Source organism: Plutella xylostella, chromosome 15 (assembly GCF_932276165.1).
Source record: "Plutella xylostella chromosome 15, ilPluXylo3.1, whole genome shotgun sequence".
NCBI lineage: Eukaryota > Metazoa > Arthropoda > Insecta > Lepidoptera > Plutellidae > Plutella > Plutella xylostella.
Genome location: NC_063995.1, coordinates 7,966,628 through 7,990,800, shown reverse-complemented (window position 1 = coordinate 7,990,800; position 24,173 = coordinate 7,966,628). Strand labels below are relative to the sequence as shown.

General features: G+C 38.5%; 1 protein-coding gene across 17 annotated transcripts in view; it reads right to left on the bottom strand.

Moving 5' to 3' along the window:
- LOC105382504 (TLD domain-containing protein 2) overlaps positions 1-24,173 on the bottom strand; it is a 94,712-nt gene that overhangs the window by 53,495 nt on the left and 17,044 nt on the right. For 6 of the 17 annotated variants that reach the window (XM_038108159.2, XM_038108158.2, XM_038108162.2 and 3 more), the window contains exons 1-2: positions 12,108-12,274; positions 2,759-3,447 (exon numbers count right to left, since the gene is read on the bottom strand). The exons of 7 other annotated variants lie outside the window; for them this stretch is intronic. In XM_038108159.2, coding sequence (XP_037964087.2) covers positions 2,759-3,288 — 530 coding nt within the window. In that variant the 5' untranslated portion in view covers positions 3,289-3,447; positions 12,108-12,274. Of the gene's footprint in view, positions 1-2,758; positions 3,448-12,107; positions 12,276-24,173 lie in introns of those variants that run through there. 4 more of the 17 variants (XM_038108164.2, XM_038108177.2, XM_038108169.2 and 1 more) reach the window with 2 other exon arrangements.

Below are 24,173 nucleotides of genomic sequence, written 5' to 3'. Positions count from 1 at the left end.
CATGATAGCGCTCATTCGTTTTTTTGTGAAGCTAGAGTGGCCCGCGGCGGCGTGGAGGCTGGGGGTACGCCGGCGGAGGTGAACGGACGATTGCGGAAGAGTTCCGTGGAGGTCGCCTGATGCAACGAGGACCTGTTGCAACGCACTCGCCACTCGCAGCGAGCGCCGCCAGAACCTTCACTTTATTGATCCACGAGTTTTGACACGTATACGAACGATTCATATTACTATTGCTTCTAGCTTCACCATAATGATAAATGATAAAGAAACAACAATTTTGCCAATGGCTGTTGTCAGATTCATTAAATATTTCACTGAAGAATTCCTCAGTTACGGATTAAGAATTGTACTCTCAGCGTTCTTTAGCTGAATCCCAACTTGAGTGGAGACCAAACAACAGTCCGGCTTAGCGCCAGCTCTATAGCTTCACTGTTTTATCTGCTCAGTAAACAGAAAACCGATCACGAATTTTGACGCTCAAGTTATTTATTTTTTCCATCGGCAACTAGGATTCTGTAAGATCAGCAGTTGAGGTCAATAAAAGGGAAATGTCAAGAGCTTCAATCCAATAAATATCGTGAAGCAGTAAAGTATACGATCAGCTAAATCAGTCGCGCGGCCGTTGGCTATCCCGATTCTCGATGTATACCTTCTGCTCAGAATATTGTTGAATTTATGTATTGTATATTATGTATAATATATTTATATTTGTGCAATAAAGTATTAAATAAATAAATAAATATAATTGTATTATTAGGTGTCATTTGTCGATATTCCTTCAAAAAAGTACCTAGGTAAATATATGTATTATGGAACTCACTTTGCCTTTACAATATCAGATAGAAGTACCTAGGTAAGTACATATATAACTTTTTATTAAATTAGGTGATACCTAAACAGCGAAAGTATCAAGGTAAAAGGTGTAAAAACGTATTTTCGCATATCCATACAAATCGGCCTTCCACGTTTTCTTTCACAACGGATCGTGATTCGCTAATAATAAATACGCACTGAAATAGACCAGCCTAACATCGAACCTGGGCCTCAAGTCTGTTAAGGAATGGCGGCTCAATGCTGTGTCGTCTGAATGGTTTTCCAACTTTAGGTATCCGTTTTCTCTTGGTTAGTGAGTCCCAGTAGTGTAATATGAAACACTTGACACTTATTACTGTTTATTAACGTTAGTTCTTTAAAAAAGATGCAATAAATATTTCCTAAAACGCAGATAATAAATACCTACAGTGCGAAACCCATGCTGCCGACACACAACTGTGCCGCCATTCTTTAGCAGACTTGGGGCCCTTTAGTCGTGCGACTGTAATCAAATCACACCTACTTATTCCATCTAGTGCCTGAAATAAGCCTGACCACTAGTTATTATAATACTTTTTATGCTTAGTGTTTTATATGAAACTTGTAGCAGTGAATTGTAATTCTTACTGTTTTTATCGCGAACCTAAAAGTACTGTCTAGAAACTTCCATGTCGTAGAAGGTAGATACGACACCGATACCATCTTAATTGAATTCTGTCTCGATAAGTATTAGTAGGTATAAGATAACAAAGATATCACCCTTGCAGGAGCTAAGTGCCCGTAAATTCAAGTACGTGCATGGACGCTATTGTACGAGTATAGGTATACTGCAACAAAACTGGTCCAGACCTTTGGAATGGCTGCACTCATTTTAATAAATAACACTTTTTTATTTTGTTGCTATTGGTACAGTGAAGTATTCTGTATTAACTTGTGAAGAAGTCTGCATAAGTAGGTACCTAGACTGTAGTTTGAAATTTTGTAGTTTACATATTATGTGTAGTGAACTCCACACTATCTCGTTACAACGACGGGAAAAAATTTAGTCTGCATGCCATTCTTATTTTTCACAATAGCAAATAAGTACTTAACTAATATTAAAATAAGCAAACGTTTTTGTTTTTACTAAAAGACAATTTAATTATCGCGATAAGAAAAATACATAAGGAGGAACTTAAGATAGTGTTGAAGTAGCTTTAAAGAATGTCAAGTGAGCATTGTTTTGTTGGACGATTTGTTTTTATTACGCAACCTCAGTAGCTGAAACGATGACAACAATCCATTAACTATTTTAGGGCTTTCACTGCTTTCGGACAGAAATAGGTGTATGAACGGAGTATTTAGTCGCGTGATCGTTAACATGTATACAGTGGGTGTTAGAACCGGTCCGAGACGCCGGCCGCGTGCCGAGAATAATAAGGACACGCGTAGTTCCTTCCGGCTAGAGCTTTTATGTTTTATTTAATCTGACAGATGACTAAATTAGTCAGGTTCTAACAAGATGTAGCTGTCAGATAACGAGTGCGACGTGTGGTAATGCCGCGGGATGGCCGTGGCTCGGCGCACCCACCTCGCCGTTACTGTATCAACAATCGTAATCGACAACATTGGCTCAAGGCGAGCTGCCTCATGGTGCCACACTTGTTATTTCCTTTCTAAATCCCATATATCGGTAAATCGACATTTCAATAAGTTATCTTATTCTCGGCGACAAATTATTACCCATTTAGTTTATAAGTTATAATGCGATCGAACGCACTCAGTCACCGTCGGCTCCGTTGATTCATTATAATTGCGAGCAATTTCCTATGACATGCGTGTCGTATTTATGATTGAGAAATCCATCGCGTATAAAGAAACACATTAGTCAATAGAGCATTGCAACTTACGACATCGTTATTGTTGCTCTAGCTAATGAGCGGTGATTACACGTGAGGCTGTGTACCTGCTCTTGAGGACGTTGTCGGGCACGAACACGTTCCACCAGGAGGGGCGCTTCTGGCGCGCGTAGGGCGCGGGGTCCTCCTCGTCCGTGTCGCCGCCCGACGTGCGGCGCTTCTTGCGCTCCAGCTGCAGCTTGGCGGCCCAGGAGCGGCGCCGGCCCTTGTCGGCGCGCAGGGCGTCCCCCGCCGGCGGCACGGCCAGCGACGCGCGCCGCGGCACCTCGGGCGGGGGCCCGTCGAAGTCATTGAGCTTCCTGTAACGCTCGGCGAAGGCGGCGTCGGAGGCGCGGCGCTGGCTGGCGGGCGAGGCGGCGGCGTCCTCGAAGGCCTCGTCGTCGTCGGTGTCGGGTGCGGCGTCGGGCAGCAGCTCGTCGCTGAAGCGGCGCGGCGTCTCGTCCGCAGCCTCCTGCAGGCTGGCGAGCGGCAGGCTGGGCCGGTGCGCGCGCAGCCGCCCGCCGCCGCCGCGCCCCTGCAGCCGCGCCAGCGCCAGCGGCACCGGCGACTCCGTCAGCGTCGGCTCGTTGCTCATCATTGCTGATTCAATATCACTTGTTTTTTATTGTCTTTAACTTCACTTGCTGTAGCCCGCACTTGGATCACGGCTCCACCATTGTACAGTCCGAAACACTGAGAATGAAATCCACGGCACGAGTTCTATCTTATATGCTTTAACTTTCTTTCGTTGAAAAACCTTTGGAACAATAAATTATTAATTGTAAGAACACCGTGCAAACCTTAAGTTGAGCCGATGTATTGGTGTGGCAATTCTAATAGGTGGTACAATCGTTATACGAAACATGAGTGTTATAAACGTATTGCAGACAATGTGTCTTGGCGTGAGGCAACCGGCGCTGCGCGGGAGCAGGTGCCGCAGCTTTCGTAACTACATAGATAGCCAGTAGCCGCGTGGAGAAAGTCACCGGCGCGATATAAATAGCTTCTACATTGCCTACTTTACACGCGGCGATCGATTTCTTTATCAGACATGTGATGATGTGATCTGGACACAATACGGTATTCCGTGCGCGTCGGAAGCCGGCGCGTTTGAATATGTAATGCGTAAAGTTATCGCGCAAATCGGCCCTCTTTTTCCTGCTCTGATATGCGCGTATTGCGTACCGTAAATAAATATGCCGTAGTGTGGGACGATGACGCCTGGAGAAGCCAGGCAAAGTCGTTTAGACATCGTCCCCGTCCACTATCAAGGCCACGACACAATTAAATGAATCAGGCGATGAGCTACGTAGAGAAGAAACTTGATTTAAAATGATAAAATAAAATTAAAACTTTCGCAATCTCGATTGAATCTAGGTCAGGTTGATTCAAAGTGAATAATGAAAGGCTGTAAGAAATTAGCAGTTATTCGCGGGGTAGCCATACTTAGTACAGGCCAGTGGACGTGCGTCAATCAGAGGGCGATTCTCAAAGTCATCGGCGTCGTAGTAGTCTCGACCTGACCTTTCTCTCGTGCTATTATAAACAAACGGGAACTGACATCAGCGCCGTATTATAAATGGCCGCGATGCGAGTGACAGTAACCAACTAGCTCAGATGCCGATATCCTTATTTATTACACGCCAAGATTTATTGAAGCTATCTATTCTCGATCCCCCGCGACGTCTGCCTATGATAATGCAGTACCTACAGCTACTCCGGAGATCCGTCAGTTAATATTTTAAGAAATGTAAATAATGGAAACACGTGATCGAGATAACGCCACTGCAGCAACTGTATTTGGACAAGGTTTTAACCACAATACTTGTTTTGTCGGAATCACAAAAGGTTTTTATGTTTCACGGCATGTCATAGTTCTTTTGAAATGAAGTGGAAATTATGTACTACTTTGTCTAAGCATTCAATGTCAAGTGCTGCTTATGGTCAAACAGGTAATTGAGGTAAACAAAGTTACAGTTTAGAGATAAATAGGGTATTGAAAAATTCATACTACTTATTACGTATTATAATATATGGAAGCTTGCCATAGGATACTGTATTGACAATAGGTAAGCCAGAAACAGGTTAGTGATGAAATTCGAGCCACGGCACGACTGCGGTCGGACATTCCTCGGACCATTCCTGACCGAGTCCGCCGTAGCCACGAGCACTAGCTAGGTCTCCATAACATCTCGTGTATCACATTCTTGCCATGTAAACAAAACAATAAGCTACGTGTATACGGCCGTCTGATTGGCCGATCACTTGTTTACGCCGCGGAACTAACAAATTCCTGTTACATTTGCATACTCTGATGTCACATTCTAAGGTTAAAGCACTGGCATAAGATTTAAAGTTTTCTTTCCATATTTACTCACTCAAAATCTAACATGGTCTCTTATCTTAATCACATGCATTCTCATAATAATGCTCTGTACACTGTAACATGCAAATAGAAATATCTACGAACGTTAGTCACATGTATACCCTTGCAAACTTACCTACCGCAAACAACTTAATAAAACATATTCACCTACGTTAATAGAAAATGCATTACAGGGTGGAACAATAAGTGATTCAGTTTTATCGTTATCTAGCCGCAGAGCAGAGCCGCGGACCAGCCTTGGCTGCAACAAAGTTTCTAGAAACAATGGAAACTCGGATAGTACGCCATCCGTGTGCGAACATTGTGGGCGGCGGCTGCGGGCACGTTCGCGATAAGTCACGCATAATCACCGGAGTATAGTGGAGCTGGTGGAATATCACATCTCGAGCCGAAGACAAGATGCCGGTCGACCGATACAACTCAGAGAAACGATAGAATAGCAGTGGCTAGCGGCACGTATGGATTGGATATCTATGCTTAGAAACCTGTGTACATTTCCTATCCCGACTGCGTATACCTATATTATGGATAGGTACTAATAAGTCTTTGACTGGATGACTTCGTAAATTAAATTATATGTATGTAATCTGTGGTATGACACTATTCTGTAAAGATCATAATTGCAAGAGAGACTTGTTATCAAGTTAGATTTCTTGAAATTCCGGTGGTTGCTTCATGAATTTAGGAGTTAGAGGGTCGATAAAAAAATCACCTTCAGTAACAAATTTTGGAGTTATCAATCGATCTTTTATAATTACAACACCCTTTTTAGAAATAATATTTTAATGCTGGACGCACAAAGCTACGTTATTAAAACACAACGTAAACAACATTTAAAATAATGTAACCGGCATTAAATTTAATTAATGGTTTCCTCAAAATAAACGCCGCTTGAATGAATAAAAGAAGGCTAGCAATGTTACCATTTACCGCCTTGTATTTTAAAGTTAGGCTAATTTAAAATGTAATTATGAATGTTGGCGTATACTCAACTAAAGTTTGGAGCTACAAAGCTTAGCTAAGTGTTTGTGTTTTACATAATAAATATGAAATCCAGCATCGTCTTTTATAATGCATTTCGGTAAAACACAAAGCTCCAAAAGAAGAATGGGTGCTCAAAATATACCTCGCTGTCCGCCACGTTATGTAGTACGCAGAAAAGATGTTGGAATGCTGTTATTTTTGAAAACAGAAACATATAAAATGGTGTGTACAGTTGCTATGTTCATCGACCTCTCTCGAGAAAGTGTGATGCAGTGTCAAGATAAGTTGAACAAAGAGTTCTGCAGTACACACAGTATAGTGATGTGCGAGATTCATGCGAGATGAGCGGCGGCGCCGAGATACACTGTGCAAATATACGCCCAAACTGGAACAGTGTGAGTTAGGTACAGTCAACAAAAAATATTTAAAAAAAATCATGTCACCTATCATCCATCAGTGAATCTTAAAATTAGTGTTTGCGCTAATTAGTTATCGCACAAAATACTGATAGAACTTGCTCTTAAAGTCCAAGTGTTGGATTGGAAAGTTATACTGTATGTATTGCATTTTGCGCTTTTGTCAACTTAAGATAATTGACATTTAAGTCGTTCCGAGTTATTGAACGTGCAGTTGCATACTTTTTCAGTCGTAAGTAAAATTTTGAGATAATTATCTCACAGCCTTTTTTTTACTTTGACACCTCAAGTGCATAGTTAACAAGGTAATTAGCCTTGTTTTGCTTAATAATTCAAGAGAGCCCTAAACTTTCTGCTATGATCGAAGGAAACAGAACACTGCGGCCGCAAATACAGTATCGTTTGACACACATAGCTGAAGCTACAGGGTGTTCACTCTTCTCAAACTTTATCTACTTGGTACACGGTCCGTGACTGACAGGTTTACATAGGACAAACACTGTGTACAAGGTTAATTATCATTTGACGGCGCTTCTGTGCGTAATTCAACAGCCTCATGACACCGATATGAGATAAAATATGGCGGTGTAGACATATCAAAATAATAAGGGGCTAATTGTCGGGTGGTATGAAGCGTCCGTAGTCGAGCGGGCCTCAGTGATCGTAACTGATTGAACCATTGGATGGGTGACCAATTTCAAGTGGTGCTTAAAATATCTGGAATACAGGTATAATTTACTATGGGTAACCTGGACATAGCCATTGCAACACTAGAAGAAAATCTCCGTATAGGGAAACGCGAAAAAAGATCTGCAAAGATACTTGATATTTTCAGAAGGTCAGTCTCAGATCTGCCACTCGTATTATTGCCGAAATGATGATGCGCCCACTGACATAACAACAATTCGATATTAATGACGCGACGAAGCACCACGATAAAGAGTCACGAAAGTTAAAATTACACGGAAAACGAAGTGCGGACGCCAGTACAATTGGGGAGCGCATTAAAAACACATCAAGATGCGAGAACACTTTGATCCTGCAGCAGATTTCGGAACGACTCCTTCATTACGCGCCGTAAACGTGCGAAATTGCACCGAAACGTATCTGACTATCTGGCGCCGCGTTTAAATAAACACTCTCAGATATATCGACGAGATTAAACATCTCGATCGGAAAACTTCCCTTGTTTACAATATGATTGACCATGTAGAAATTCAAGACAACCCCACTGAATGAGTTCTAAATCTAAATTAAAGAGAGCGGCGAAACCTGCAAATCAAGATTCTAGATGCGAATCGTATGGGTACATTTTCTCCAAGACGGCGTCAGCGGCGGTACAGCCACTATATTATAAACGCAATGGTGTAAAAAATCTGATCGGTAGGTACCTTTTCAGTCCCAAAATTGGTGCTGATTTGGATGAATTTAAAATAGTAATTACAAAAACATTAACTTATAAATGATTAATTTGGATACCATTAAAAAGAAGTTTCGATTCGGAGCTCAAGACGTAGCAAATAGGCAATTTCAATTGAAAACGGCGAGCCGCAACTGTCCGGCCACTTGGAGACAAGTCGTTAAGAGAAACATTGTCAGTACGTGATCTTTTAACAGAAACCAGTATTACTTAGAAAGGCAATAGACGAATGGACACGAGGTGCGCGGCACGTGACTTCACGGCCCATTACTAGCTGAAGCTGTATCTATTTCTTATATTCTACCATCATTTCCTTTAGCTCACCGTATTATTTTATGAATGATTGTATCTAGATATTTTTAGATGACTTGTTTTTAAATTAACTTTTAAATGATAAATATTTATATCAGCCTGATAAAATACTTTGATATTGTATTAAAAATTGCTGCACCATTGTGCAACTGAATATTCTTCTCCGTTATGCATTTTTATTGATATCTGCTATAATTTTAATAGGGAACGATAAGCTATTTATTATTGCAATTCAAGTATGAACAACCATTTACGTCTCTTTACGGTAGATAATGGCACAATCTGTGTCCGCGAAGCGCAAACGACTCGATGCGCATGTCAATTAATTTTAACATAACATAAGCATACAAAGAAAATATCGAGTTCATTATACGAGTTCTGCTCACAAAGAGTCTTTTGTTTTTTTTCCTGGCGGAAGGCTGATTGGCTGGTGATGAAATCGAATGATACAATGGGTAGGGTTTTTTCAGGTGATCCACGTGAGCGTTGAAGCATGACGCCCGCGGCGACCTGCTGAAGTAGACCGTCGACCGATGATCAATCGCATTATTTTTATTTATAACTTAACAATAAGTTGGGATAGAGACTGATTCACCACGTCACGTTTTGTAAGTGACAATATTTTATTGTTTCATACTTATAAGGATTGATGAGAGGATTTTTTCATTCCCATATCAGATCTTGATCTATATCTGTCTCAAAATCAACAGTAAAAATTGTTTTGTGTATGGTTTCCGATGTAACATCTCATCACGTTTCTGCACACATGGCTACTGCGAGTATGACATTCCGGACGCATTTAGAAACAATACAATGAATTTTCATGGTTGATTTCAGCACGAATACTGAAACCGATATCGCGAGGAACAATACATAATTTGTTAAATTAGTAAGCGAGAGGATATCGCATGCGGAATGACTGTATAGCCATGTCAGTGCTGCGGACTGAACCTTTACATAAATTAATATGTTATTTATTTATTATTTATTTAGAAATCATTGCAGTGATATGGATTAATTACAATTATCTATTACCTGTTATAACCTGGCGAAAACAGCAGGTTTTCGGCTGCTTGTCTGCTAATTTAGCCCGCATATTAGTTAACGAGACTTTAATTATTGCTTTCAATAAACAAAATCATTGAACGAATTAAGTATGTATTAATAAATCTAGCTATTACATAATTAAGCTGGCGCTGCAAGCAATTATTTTCTCTTCAAGTTCACCTTGCCATGTTAAGTGGCCGTTATTACTCAAAATGCTTTAATATTTTGCAAGGTTCATCGTCTTGTGGAAATCCGCGTGTGAGTTTTATCACAAGGCCGCCCGAGATGTATGTAATGTAACAAATTTATCTATGCACATACACAGATAAATTGTCGCTTGTGGTAACTAGTACCTTGGTTGTTCCGTGTAGCTTGGTGAACGTGAAGGAAAACCGTGATTAAACTAGAACATAAGCACATCTATGTGTCAATGTTAGCCCTCCAACCCACAGTGAAACCGACGACTGTTGGGAGAAATGGTCTAACCTTGGGATAGGAGTTCAGACCTTTAGTACCTTGCAGTATGGGTCCATTCTAGTGAGCCAAATGCAGCAATTAAAACCCCCATAGAGAATAAAATTGTCAAATAGCGTGAAACTTAGAACCGAGGAAGCTGATACCGATATACCGATGAGTTGCGTTTTGTAAATGCAGCCAAACTGAAATAATCCTGGCGCACACTCGCAGAGTGCGTGGGAATTTTCCCAAATGTGCAACTGTCAAAAATAAGCTACCGAGTAGCGGCGCCGACAATGCGTCACGACACCGAGGAATGTTTACTGTCAACTGACCCAGATCTCATTTAAAAAAGTTATCACCAGAGATGCGTGCAAGATAAATTGTAGCTAAGACAAGTAACATAAGTACTACATATTTCAATCATATTAACTAGATATTTTGTTCTTTCGCGATGCGTAAACAATCCTGTAACCTAAATAATTTTAATATCTGTAGACCCAAGTCTGTGTCTGATCATTATAATCGGAGACCAGTGCGAAAATTTATAGCAAAATATGTAATTGAAATATCATCACTATCGCTATCAGCCAATAAATCGTCGACTACTAGACGTAAATATACAAAATGGATAAATTTTGCCCAGTATTTTCAACAACAATTCAATCATAGTTTATGTTCGTACATAATAAAACGAAATTATAATATTATGAGTTCGCGGCGCATGTTTTCTTCAATGTCATGCACTCCGGTACTCCACATTCCCACGACAATGAGTAGGAGTGGAGGCTGGAATGCAATAGTCGCGATCATATTTCTATCGCCTGCGACGCACAAGTACATGAGGCCACAATATCGTGGCAGTGACGCCTGCAGTGTCTTAAAACGTGTTATGAATCTGTAGGGTAATGCCTAAACAATTTCGAGGAACCATATTGAATAACAAGAACTAATATAATCTGTATAATGATAATCACACATGAAAATAAACTCTCCTTAAATTTAATAAGACATCAAGAATTTCATTCTATTCGATATATTTTTTTTATATGAATGTTAGGTATATTGTAATTAAACAATGTACAATGGCATTAGCGGACCACGTTTTACATAGAACTTGGGTCAAATTACACGGACCGAGGGGAAATGTAGGCCGTGTCTGATTTCAATGAGTATAGCGGCCGCAGTGGAGTATACACTATAATACACATCGTAAACAGTTGGAAAATTAAATTACTATGAATGGAGCCTGGCTGGTCAATGAAATTGCTAAGATTCGGAAGATTTAAACAGTCGTAGGTCTTAATAGTATAGTAACTACATTTACTAACTTGGTGTCCCTTTTAAATATCTCTAAAATTAATTCTACCGTAACTGAACAATAAATGAATAAATTAAATCAAGTTTTTATGCTTGATTTCTGAAGCAACATTTTCAGCTGCAGATAAAGTTATGGCCGACCCTAGCAATACAGTATTATGCGGTATTCATTATCGCAGCCGAATCAAAAATACAGCAACAGCTAATGACACTAACAAACACTCACTCACACCTATCCGATAAGATACACCGATAATCGCCTCCGATTGAATCACTGGCCTGACAGAACCGTCAACAATATCCTTGAAGGGATATCGGACGATTGCAAATCATCTCCGTATGGTGGAAAATATATGAAAATAACACGATTACCGATTAGTCACACTAACAAAAACAGAAGCTTAAAAAATTTACTTTGGCGTTTCTGTTTATTTGTTTTCCGGATGGATGGATGGACTAGTAAAGTAGGTATAATTTGAAATGAACTGGTGATGCGGTGGGCTTGCGGCTAAGGTTGCTGGAGGCTGCATGGGGTCACGGGCGGTCGGCGCCGGCCCCGGCTGAGACATTCCTGCAAGTCGCCGCTCACCTCACCTCAACAGCTGATTCGCCCTAAACTTGTTACCAAGCTAACCGTCCCGCCGGCGGAGCTCGGTACAGTAACTTACTCAAACTTCCCGTAAGCTCCAGTGTTGTGCAAGTTTTTATAACCGCTCGTAGCAGTCTCGTAGCCGCTACGAGATAACTTGTAGCGCTGTAGGCGATCTACTTATATTTTCTTTATTTTCTTTTGTCTTATTTTATCATGGAGATTTCAGGTTTATTTAGTATTTTGTTTCGTTAACTAAACATAAATATTCATGTCGCGAACTAGGAACAATGCTGTTTTGACATGTAGGTAGCCGGAGAAAAAAATATTTCGGCTATTAGCCGTCAATGTGGGAAAATACGAACGTCCTATAGAAATATCACTGAATATTCACGTTTTATTTGTTTCTGGGAATGCCACACCAATATTCTATGAATTAGCGAAGATATCGCGATTGCCACAGCGGCGGGGAGCACGGTGTTCTTACGGGTTAAGGCCGCGGCTAGGGCCGGCCTCCTTTCTCTGGTGCACTGGCGCAACGAACAAACAAAACAACCGAAGAGCGAACTTTCACTGGTCACGTAGTGCGCGTGCGCGGAGCGAGAGCGTGCGCGAGCGGCGGCGCCGGGACTGCGACTGCGGCGCCCGCGCAGCCCGCGCCGCCGCCAGCTTATCGCATCACCTGATAACTCATCTGTGCAGCCACCCCGCGCCGCCGCCACTGCTGCCTTCCTCACAGGTCAACAAACAACACTATCTTTCGCACTACCGTCTTTTCTTTTGTTACATCCCATCTCATCTGATGACACTTTCATTATTGCGCCATATCTTTCTTAGCAAAACGGAAATTCCTTTGCAAACATAGAAAGTTTGTAACGCACAAACGGAAATGAACGATTGAGAAGGTATTACAAGTTATTGTTTTGAATGTACTTGCTATTTATGGACAGCAATTGAGACTTAGCCATGGAGCTTTATGTTGTGTGATTGTCACTACTGCGAATGTTTAACGAGATGTATTCTTGCTGATTTATTGGTTAGTTACGGCAAGCAGTAATCAACGACTCTTTATTACAAACACGTCATTAAAATAGCTATAAATTGTGATCGCGCCGTCAACCAACCATCTCAATTTTTAAACGAGGAAATAAACACATATTGTTATGTTCTTACTTATGTATTTATTGGGTAGGTACAGAGAGATAACTATGCAATGGACTAATCCAAAGAATATAGAGATGGGTTTTAAAAGTTTCAAAATCATTTAGAATTTAGTTACACATTTCCACTAAAAACATTTTATATATAAATTCCACTATCCATATTTTCATAAATCACTTTAATTCCTCCTAAAGATAAGTGGGATTGTTAAAATATACAGTAGAACATACTAACAAACATATTTGGACGCTATATACTATATATATGAACTCAGCAATCATCCTAATCCTAACTAATCCTAACTATCCTAACTAATATTATAAATGCGAAAGTAACTGTGTCTGTCTGTCTGTCTGTCTATCTGTTACTCTTTCACGCCAAAACTACTGAACGGATTTGAATGAAATTTGATATACATACGGTGTAGACCCTGGGAAAGAACATAGGCTACTTTTTATCCCGGAATTCCCACGGGAAAACTTTTTTAGGCGAAGCGAAGCGCGCGGGAACAGCTAGTATATATTATAAATGCGAAAGTAACTGTGTCTGTCTGTCTGTTACTCTTTCACGCCAACCTACCAAACGGATTTGAATGAAATTTGGTATACATATGGTCTAGACCCTGATAAATAACATAGTCTACTTTTTATCCCGGAATTCTCACGGGAAAACTTTTTAAGGCGAAGCGAAGCTCGCGGGAACAGCTAGTTTGAAATATACTTTATATTAATTAGAATAAGGAATGTATTACCATGAAGTACAGTACGAAAGGAAGTGACTCTAAACAAATTCTAAAGTTTTTTTATTAACTAGTAAATGTAAATAGCTGATACAAATAAGGTTCGTATCCACAACGTGTGTACAGGATGTTCTTAAGGCCGGAGTTACATGAGCGTGTCACCTTGCGAGTGTTGCAAATATAGTCCGGTGTTACACTGATTGGACTACACTTTAGCATGTTCAGTACGTTTACTCAGAAGAAGTAAATGTAAAAAAGGTTATAAGGTATTCTATGGAAAAAAAACTGGCAAATGAAACTGTATTTTTTTTCGCCAGTACACATTTATTTTTAAAGTTTAATTCACATATAACACATACGATTATTATTTTTGCACTGCCTTACATTCTGGTCCTGTACATCCTGCAGATTGACTGGTGGCTTTTAGCATTAAATCTACCTTGTTTATTGTACATAATTTATTTTGTTAACTGTGCAATAAAAGTATAAATCACGATCAGGATCCTTAAGGTTGTCCTTTACATAGACCCGGCCTTACACACACTCAGCATTACTGAAAGTACACTCATGGGCAATGAAAAGGTTCCACTGAGAAAAGCACCAAATTACTTCTAAACGGAAAAGCTAGCTTATGCCGTCTTCGTCAACATTGAAGTACATTTAAAATGCTCTTAGCATTAAGCCCACCTTTTGTGCATTTATTATATATTTGTGCAATAAAGAATTAAATAAATAAATAAACAGAGCATCAGAATATTACCAACTAAAATCGGTATTATTTTGTTCTAATTTTAAATTAAATCTTTGTAAAAATTGGGGTCGTTTGTTGTTGGCATTTTGTGAATGGAACTTTTTCATTGCCCGGCATTGTATAACAACTAACAAGGCAGTAGATCAGACTCTCTGCGTCGCAACTCAGTACCTTCACACGTCTTCTGTCTGACGTACTCGGTCACGTAGGCACTGGCGAAAAATAATATATTGCAGTGTTCAAATTACACATATTCTGCAGTATTTTTCATAATAAACACAAGGCATGGAAAAAAATATTTACAGGCACAATACAAATGCGCATTAATATAATGTTACCAATCTTTGCATTGGTGATATAGAATGGTAAATATATAGTACAGTAATAAAAAATATTTTGTAAAATGTTTTTGTTATGTTCGATGTTTCCTAAATATCTCAAGAACAAATCTCCGAGTCCGCGTTTTTCTATGTCTCCAAAAAACTCCGCGATAGCATGTCATCTTTTTTATCGATTAGAAAACTCATAATATACAATACATGTATAATATCTACAAAATATTCTATGTGTTTAGCGACTCATACAGGCCGTCCTTATAGTATGAAGACAGACCTTTTTATAATGCATCGGTTATTGATTCGTACTACATTGCCATGGTATAATAATGTAATAATATACTGTGGAAATTTGCATACAATTTTGTTGACACACGCCCTATTTTTTGTGTTGGACATCATATTCCTAGTAAAATATATAACAGTACAAAAAAGATTATCTACTCATTGATAAGAAAACAATATCGTTTTATTGTATAGTACCTATAAGAGATCGAGATGTTATCAGATAACTATCTGTGAGTTGCGTTGCACATTTTGACAACTTAAGAGGGAAGTATACCACTTGCTCGTCCATACAAAAAGAGAAAACGTTTTACTACCTCTAAATATTATCCAATCTCCATGATTTTTAGGGTTCCGTAGCCAAAATGGCAAAAACGGAACCCTTATAGTTTCGTCATGTCCGTCTGTCCGTCTGTCCGTCTGTCACAGCCGATTTACTCGGAAACTATAAGTACTACAGTGATGAAATTTGATGGGAATATGTGTTGTATGAACCGCTACAAAATTATACTATAACTATTACAACACCCAGGCCTGCTACTCCAGTTTACTCGGGAGCTAGGCTGGCTGAGCTGAAATCAAGGGGATATGTACAAAGGTTCCACTCGAGAGAGCCACGTACAGGAACTTCACCCCCTATGAGAATAGAATAGAATAGAATAGAATAGAACCGCTACAAAAATATGACACTAAATAGTAAAAAAAAGAATTGGGGGTGGGGCCCCCCATACATGTAACTGAGGGATGAAATTTTTTTTTTCGATGTACATACCCGTGTGGGGTATCAATGGAAAGGTCTTTTAAAATGATATAAAGTTTTCTAAAAAACATTTTTCTTAAAGTGAACGGTTTTTGAGATATCAGCTCTCAAAGTCGTAAAAAGTATGTCCCCCCCCCTCTATTTTTATAACTACGGGGTATAAAATTCTAAAAAAAATAGAGGTGATGCATGCTAATTAACTCTTTCAACGATTTTTGGTTTGATCAAAGTATCTCTTATAGTTTTTGAGATAGGTTGATTTAAGCTACGGAACCCTTTGTGCGCGAGCCCGACTCGCACTTGGCCGGTTTTTTAGTATGTTACTGACACAAGGAATTAATAGGTTTATAGCTTTTCCTTTTTTCTAAATTTTTTATAGATTCAAAATTATAGGCACCTCAAATTACGTATTTTTGTGATAAAAACTTTGTTGAATAAAACCGTTTGTTGAAAAATAACAAAGTATTTGTTTTAAAGCGAAAGCTATAAACCGAAGCGAAAGATATATTATGCTGAAGCGATTGACATCAAAATCAAAGAGATTGGTTGATATTTAGTTAGTGTAAAACGTTTTCTCCCGAAACCAGAATTTCATCAAGAAAAGTACCTATTGTCGGTCGCCAGCTGCAGTGCATCTCTATCGCACCCGTGCCAGGGGCATGAGAGTACAAGCGATAGTAAATGTTTTCCTAAATACCTACTTCGCTAGAATCGCGAAGGTAGACTCTCCTCTTAAAAAACGATATGTAAATAATTTTTTATCAATTTCCGTTTAAAGAATAATATCATACACATCTATTATCGCACCGATACCGTTTCATCACAGCCACCCACCCACTGATCAAGTCAAGATAGCAAGCTTTCAATTGCAAATTCGCAACCTTTGATTCCAAATAAAGGCCGAATTAAATAAACCGGATGTAGGCAGTACTAAAACTAAACTTGTACCGGAAGTTAAAAATATCACGAGTTGCTAAACATAAGAACCTGCAAATAGTTGAATATAAGAGGCGAGTCACCGGCTTCATGACCTACAGTCAGGTTTAGTGTGCTGGCGATTTTATAATAAACTCGCCGAGTGTAAAACCATGACTTCGCCTAATTGAGCTAGTATGGAAATCGCGGCAATGACCTTGGTATTGAATGGACACGTAAGAAACTCTGGCAAACTGGTATTGCACCTATAGATTTTTTAATAATATATGTATTTAATTCATTGTTTTGTTCTCTCTAGGGTGCTTTAGATGAACCGCTGTAAGCTTGGCCTATATTTATATTATACCATTGACGGGCGAAAGAACTATTCCCTTGCATTGAAAATATTACCAAAATAAATGCATGTATTAAATTAAATTGATGAACAACATATAAAAAATAAATCACATGAATTCCTAGGAAGGCATGATAAAATCAAAAACATTAATTCACTATCATAACAAGTGCAATAAGAAGGCCACAAATGACAAATCGGGTAACCTACTCCTTATTATAATGAAATCAAGAAATGAGAGTGACATATTGATGGCGATAACAAATTTCGTAATGCGGTCACGACAACCACTGCCGTGAAGCGGCGCTGCTGAAGAATTCAGCGCTCGAAATATGTTCAAATCTAAAAGATAGTGATAGTGACAACTACCCATTTTAAACAATTTTTGTTCTAAGACTTTAAAATAAACGCGATTTTTTTACTAATTATCTTCATAGAAACTTTCATGGTCACGTGACTTTTTACGAGTGTGTTGCTTTTTTTCATAAATTTCCAAAAGTATTAGAACAAAAGTGGTTCAGAATGACGAGTTGTATCACTTTAGGATGGGCAGTTGGCTCCTGGGACACCCTGTATTTTCAGCACTCGAGCGCTTTAAGCATGCGATACATAACAACTTAACGCAGTGTTATACTCGTATATTTTAGTTATGTATTTTAGTTTGTCATAGCTCTGTTAGCTCATTAGCTTACATTCTTACAGCACAAGTGGGCCGGCCAAACTCAACTAATCGGATTACCGGAACGGGAAAAATAAGTTGCGAACGACCGATAGCGCAGTAGTTGGGTTCGATCCCCAGCCGGGCCAGATATTCGGGTAAAGACAAATATTTTTTTTGTGTCGTATGACTAGGTATGAATACTATGAATAGATGTTCTTTAAGCATTACCCATACAGTTTTGTTTTCACCGTAGTTAGAAGCATTTTTAAGTCAATTTACTCAATATATAATTTAGTTTAGTAACAAGATAACATCGTCGTCCGTCTGACTGGCTCACGGTATTATTGCTATTTATCCATAGGTACACCTATTACGTCTTGTCGTGTCATGTGAGATGAATTAATTAAATTAACCCCGAATGATTATATTATTTGACCCGCAGCCGCAGGCAGTTCGAGTCATTATTTGATTGTTAAATGGGGTTCCCCTCATCTCGCATAAACTTTATTGCCCAAAACTCGTTTCGCATAACTCGTATGGTCTAACTGTAACTTTTTTGGCCGAATCATCACTTTGTCAAGACTTATTTACGAGATTTATGCCATACGATTTTCGGCGAAACGAGACTTTGACCAAACGGTACTATGCAATACGAGATTAGGCAAATAAATCTTAGGCCAAAAAAGGTAGAACCTGTTAAATGAGCTAGATTAGGCTGTCCAGTTTTCATTTGAGTAAACCTAAACAAGAGCATGACATTGATTCCTCAGCCAATAGCCAGAGATCCTCAGACAACCATATTCAGCACTTTGGCAGCAATTCAAAACATCTACACAACTTAAGAACCGGCTGCTTAAAAAAATAAAATGACTTGCGATTGAACGTAGATAGACTGGAATTAATTCATTCATACTACCCATGTTTATTTCCCTAAGGTCACCAAAATATTTTTAAATTAAAATGGTAAATTACCTCGTGCCTTTAGTGAAATATTTAAATTTAAGTACTGCCTGATGTGTGGCCTACATTTGTCTGAGATCTGTCGTATCGCAATAAGATTAATAACACGTTGGAATTGCAAGTGCAATTAACGACCTAGACCTACACTTGTTACTTGGAAATTAAAAAGGCACTACCTAGAAAAAATCTTAATATAAATACATATATTATATGAATATCCACAACACACACTGAGAATAGTACCTCTTGTGTAAAAGGCTCTGGACCCAGAAACCGTACAGTATCGTAAAATCTTTGATATTTTATTTTGTCATAAAAATAATCATCTTGATTTTAAAAATATCGTCCGTACGAAAACAATAAATTCGCCATTTCCTTCATTTAAAACTGTTTAATGGCAATCGACTGCTCTTTCTTGTAGGGATCGTAATATAAAATATAAGTAGGTACTGATCTATTTATTTAGCTCAGATATCTGTAGTTTTGCTGCCCCATTTATCTTTCCCTTCAAATATATATTAATAACATTAGTAAGCACTAATCATGCGTAATCCCCATGAATATGCATGTAAGTATACGAATAATGCAGTTCCAAAAACAATAGTCCAAGTATGAGGTTTCAGTCCAGCATCTCTTCTGTTTCAGATCACGAAGTCGTGTCCACGACTCACTCCCTCATTCACCTCACACATTGTCGTTGATGACGACCGACAGCGAGCGGCCATTGTTGTTCTAACATCACTTTCTGTATGCTTATTTTATTGTGGTGCAAACGACCTGCGGTAAACAATTTGTTTTGTAACTGGTGCTCTTACGTTCGTTTGTACGAAGGCTGTTTAGTACTTGAGAATAACACCATCATCATAGTTCTTCGCCAGATACATAATGGTTTAGGATTGTATGTAGAATATGTTATGGCAATCCTCTGAACCAGATAACAATAATATTGCTTCACACTTTTTAGGGCACGATTTTGCAGTAGACAGGTTATTTTCAGAGGTTTATTTCTACCTAGTTTCGGTTCAAGAGCACTCACGATGGCCATATCCCACTTTTTCTAAGCGTGTCGGTGAAACATGACAGCCAGACTAGCGTTTTTCACCGGTGCAGTGGTGAAAGAACGTTGTCAGTCGGTTGGTGCCTGATATTACGTCATTCGGAGAGGTTCATTACACACTGATACATGGCTATATTGGATCTACGGTGACTTCCGACTGTGGCAAGGTCAGCGCTCAAGACTGGGTCGGGATCTGCGTAAACACGTTAATTATCGGTTCAGTAGCCGGTTGCAAAATGTCCGCCCTTTGCGTTAAGGCTTACGATCTTTATAAGCAAGGCAGTGGCGCAAATGCAGACACGATTCGAAAATTCATTGACGACTTTAAAGTAAGTACTTTGGAAAAAAACAATTGTTTCTAGAAATATTTTAAAATCATTATATTTTTCATATACAAGAGAGATCATATTATGACGCGGCGACCATGACCGTAGACAACAGGTCACAGCGATTCAGCTTTATAATGAGTATATATAATGACAGTTATCCATCGCTGGTTGAATGGAGCTGAATAACAGTTCCGAATCCGGAAGAAAGTGTTTGCAACGGTAGACTCACATTCAAAACGCTCTGTAGGCCGCCATGGAAAGTAATTTCTAGTTCATTGTGAAATAAAAAGGGACCCTGAAATTGATCCCAATTTTATTCATCCCATTTTGTTGGAACATATAACATACTAGCTGTTCCCGCGCGCTTCGCTTCGCCTTAAAAAGTTTTCCCGTGGGAATTCCGGGATAAAAAGTAGCCTATGTTCTTTCCCAGGGTCTAGACCGTATGTATACCAAATTTCATTCAAATCCGTTCAGTAGTTTTGGCGTGAAAGAGTAACAGACAGACAGACAGACAGACAGACAGACAGACAGACAGACACAGTTACTTTCGCATTTATAATATTAGTTAGGATAATTAGCGATCGTCCGGCCGGGTACGTAGATACTTTACTTCTGTTTAATTGTACGTGGTATTGAAGGGAAGGTATACATAACGAACATAACAGATGGAGATTTATAAGCAATACAGCCTTCACCAGTGTTACAGACCAACACGCACAGTTCCATCATTGTTTTAAACTTTAACTCTGAACGGCCATAAAGGAGACAGGATCACAATCAGTCGACACGTTTATAAATAAAGTGCCAGGACTGACGACTTTCACCTTTAAGAAGATCACAAGAAGATTCAATACCGCTAACTTCAGAGCTTACAAGGATGACCACAACATTGGCCGAAAAGTTCAAGCTCCATCATGTAATATCGAAATATTCGAAATTGACAGCATATTCGCGAAAATGCTAATAGCGGCATTTACAGCAATAAAAGAATAATAACTGCATCCCTTTACGAGACAATAATTATTTATACTTCATGCAGAAAACGTGAACAATAAATTAAATGGATGATAAATGTAACCTTTTAACATTATTGTAAAGTTTCGAAGGTAAATTAACGACAGTTTCTTTGATGCCCAGACTGATAGTGTATTACTTATTTTTAGCTTCAGAAGTATAGCAATGTCGCTTGCTCCTGATTTTAACAATTTATCAAATAACCACTTATCTCATAATACATCAAAAAACTTACCCGATAAATTTCACCTATATTTCCAATATATGGTTTAGTATACCTGCCATAGCATCAAACTGAACTAGAACCCATTTCGGCACCGAGAAGCAACATTCATGCTTATTTTTTTTTACTTATTTTTTTACTTTTTAACCTTGTCTTGTAAACGTATGTGTTGTTTCTGTTTGTGTTAGAAATAAATAAATTTTCTTTCTTCTTTCTTTCTTTCAATATCGTCATCTTCTAAAATGCAGGCTTCTTAAAATTCTCTTGCAAAAACTATGAGCAATCTTGAGACTTATTTCCGAAGAATAATCTCGTTTAAGAGACCGGCTCACACTCGACTCTGAAGACTGTTTGTCGATTGACCTTATGACAAGCATCGTGAAGAGCTCTTTGTGCAGGCAACTCACAAGATGCCCCTACAGCAAGAGCTAGACTACAATGTTACTCTACAACGCTAATAAGGTTTACATTTTTGAACTGTAGGGCGAGCACAGGATTCGATACTAATTTTCGATACTACACAAACATATGGAAAAATAACAGTGACGTTCATTCACCTATCGAATATGGTATCGAAAGCGTATAGATTCGAAATTCATTCACCTATCGACTATGGTATCGAAAGCGTATAGATTCGAAAGTCTTTGCCCATATAAATTTGACATTTTAGCGATTACGAACCCAATTTGACGCATAGATTCGAACGAAATTTTATCGCTAGCGTTTTTGTTTGAATCTATACGTCAAATTGGTTTCACAATCACAAACGTCCATATTTGTTCATAATACGATATAAAATTAAAACAACTTTTAAAAATAATTGATAGAATTATTTTAATTTCACTTTGTTTATTTATTTAATTAAATAATATTAAATAATAGCACTTATTTCAACAATATTTTCATAATAAAAACAAAAAAAATGCGAAATTTAGGATATAATAAGGTTAAGACAGCAGTTTCTAAACGAACCTTCGAATCTCCTAGCCAACGCTAGCATTCAATGCTATCGATTTCGACTGTAGATTCGAATTAGGTATCGCATAGATTCAACGATACGCAACGTTAACGGAGGATCGAAACTTGTGCTCGGGCAACTGAAAGCCTCATTAAAACTTGCATCGTTTTTGGCAGAGACTCAAAACTTTACGTAAGATACCGTAGCTTTGTGACTTTATTCATAACTAGTTATCTGTGCGCGAGGTTCGCATAGTCTTAAAAGGGTTTTTCGGAGATTTTCGGTATAATAAACTGCTTATAGCATTTCATTGTTAAAATATTTTCTTATAATTACATTATTAAGAACAATCAGAACTATCACAGTGGAAAAAATCATGTGTAAATTGAGGTTGCAATAACCAACATCATTACTGAGGGAAAATAAATTTTGATTCAGTTTACAGGAAAATGTTCAAGTACATTGGCTCTTTAAACACCGTCACTCTAGTTTACATTAGCTATCTAGATGATCGATGAGTTCACTCATCATCATAATATTTTCGAGATACGTTGCTAGAAACATACGAGTAGATCATTCTTTGTATAACTACACTGTACGATAGTAGAGCAGTAGCCATTATTTTAACAGTATCACACAACTGCCTCACTTGATAACGTTTTTAACGTCAAAGACTATGTACCGTACTATCTACTTACCCACCTATCTAAGTATGGTCTCCATTGTTCAGTTCTGGGAACTCTCCTACAACGCGGCAGCGAGCTTGTTACAGCTCTAAACTTTCATAAATTACATTTTCCCCGAACAGAATTTAATAAAGATATTTTCTTTCCAACATTTTTTATTCCTCTATCCTCTAATTTGTCAACGACAGTATATGAACGTAACTTGGTTTTTTAAACGAAGGCAAGACAATGGTGAGTTACAAAATTAAACTGCACCATCAAGCTACTTGAACCTATACAGTTTGGTCTTAATCTTTTAGTATCAGTGACACAAGAGCTAAGGTTTGTCACATACAGGCACCGGTGAAAGGATAAGCTAGTTTCGGTAATGTAAAATAATAACAATGTACCTATTTCAGGGTCATTTTATATGAAGGCAGTCGCGATGTCACGGGTCTCAGATGCAGTCAACATTTAAAAATAGATACATGATCACATGCAGGCTGATTTGCTAGTGATCCATAACAATCAATCTGCTAACTAAACACTCGTTAAAACACTCGTAAAACTTGCACTATTTTCATCTTTGATTGCAGTTACAGTTTCACCTGCAGCTATAGAGTACTAAAATATACATCTAAATATAAATATATATCATATTCGTCTATGAATTAAATGATCTATATTAAGTTCGAGGCCCCATTGCTACGGTGCGATTCTTTATATATTTTTCGGGTTATGTCATAAAAATATATGGAAAACCGCACCGCACCGCAGAAATAGGTCCCTCTGTTACTCGCAAGTATATTTTTTCATGTAGGTATAGATAGATTTTCTTCACTGTACTTATGTTATATTTTCTAACGCGAATTTATTTAACATCAATTTTCTAAACATCGCTAAAATGTTTTATGTCTTCAAAGAGCCCCGACGGAAATGTAAACCATTTTACGTGTAATTCCCAATGGGGGCACGGCGAGAAACTTTATACTTTGCTTACTTAGGTACTTGAAACACGGTGAAAAATAAACCGACTGTATAAGTATCTATTTATCTACTTAACGCATAGATAGATGCTATTGCGTATATTCAAAATACAACTTCAATTCGATTAGATAAGCACTTTAAGAGATAAGATAATTCTGTTAAAAACAAAAAGCTTTCTCGTAGGTAAGATCTTTGCCGATATGGACACCGACACATAAATCTAGAAAACGCACAGCAATATGATGCGATGCAGATTCCGGATTAGACATTCGATTCACGAACTAATAATACATTATCAATATGACTAGTGACTGATACTGTCCAACCTGTAGGACATCTTTTCTATTGGATAGCGATGAAAACAATGATCCTAACGGGCCAAATGATAAATATTA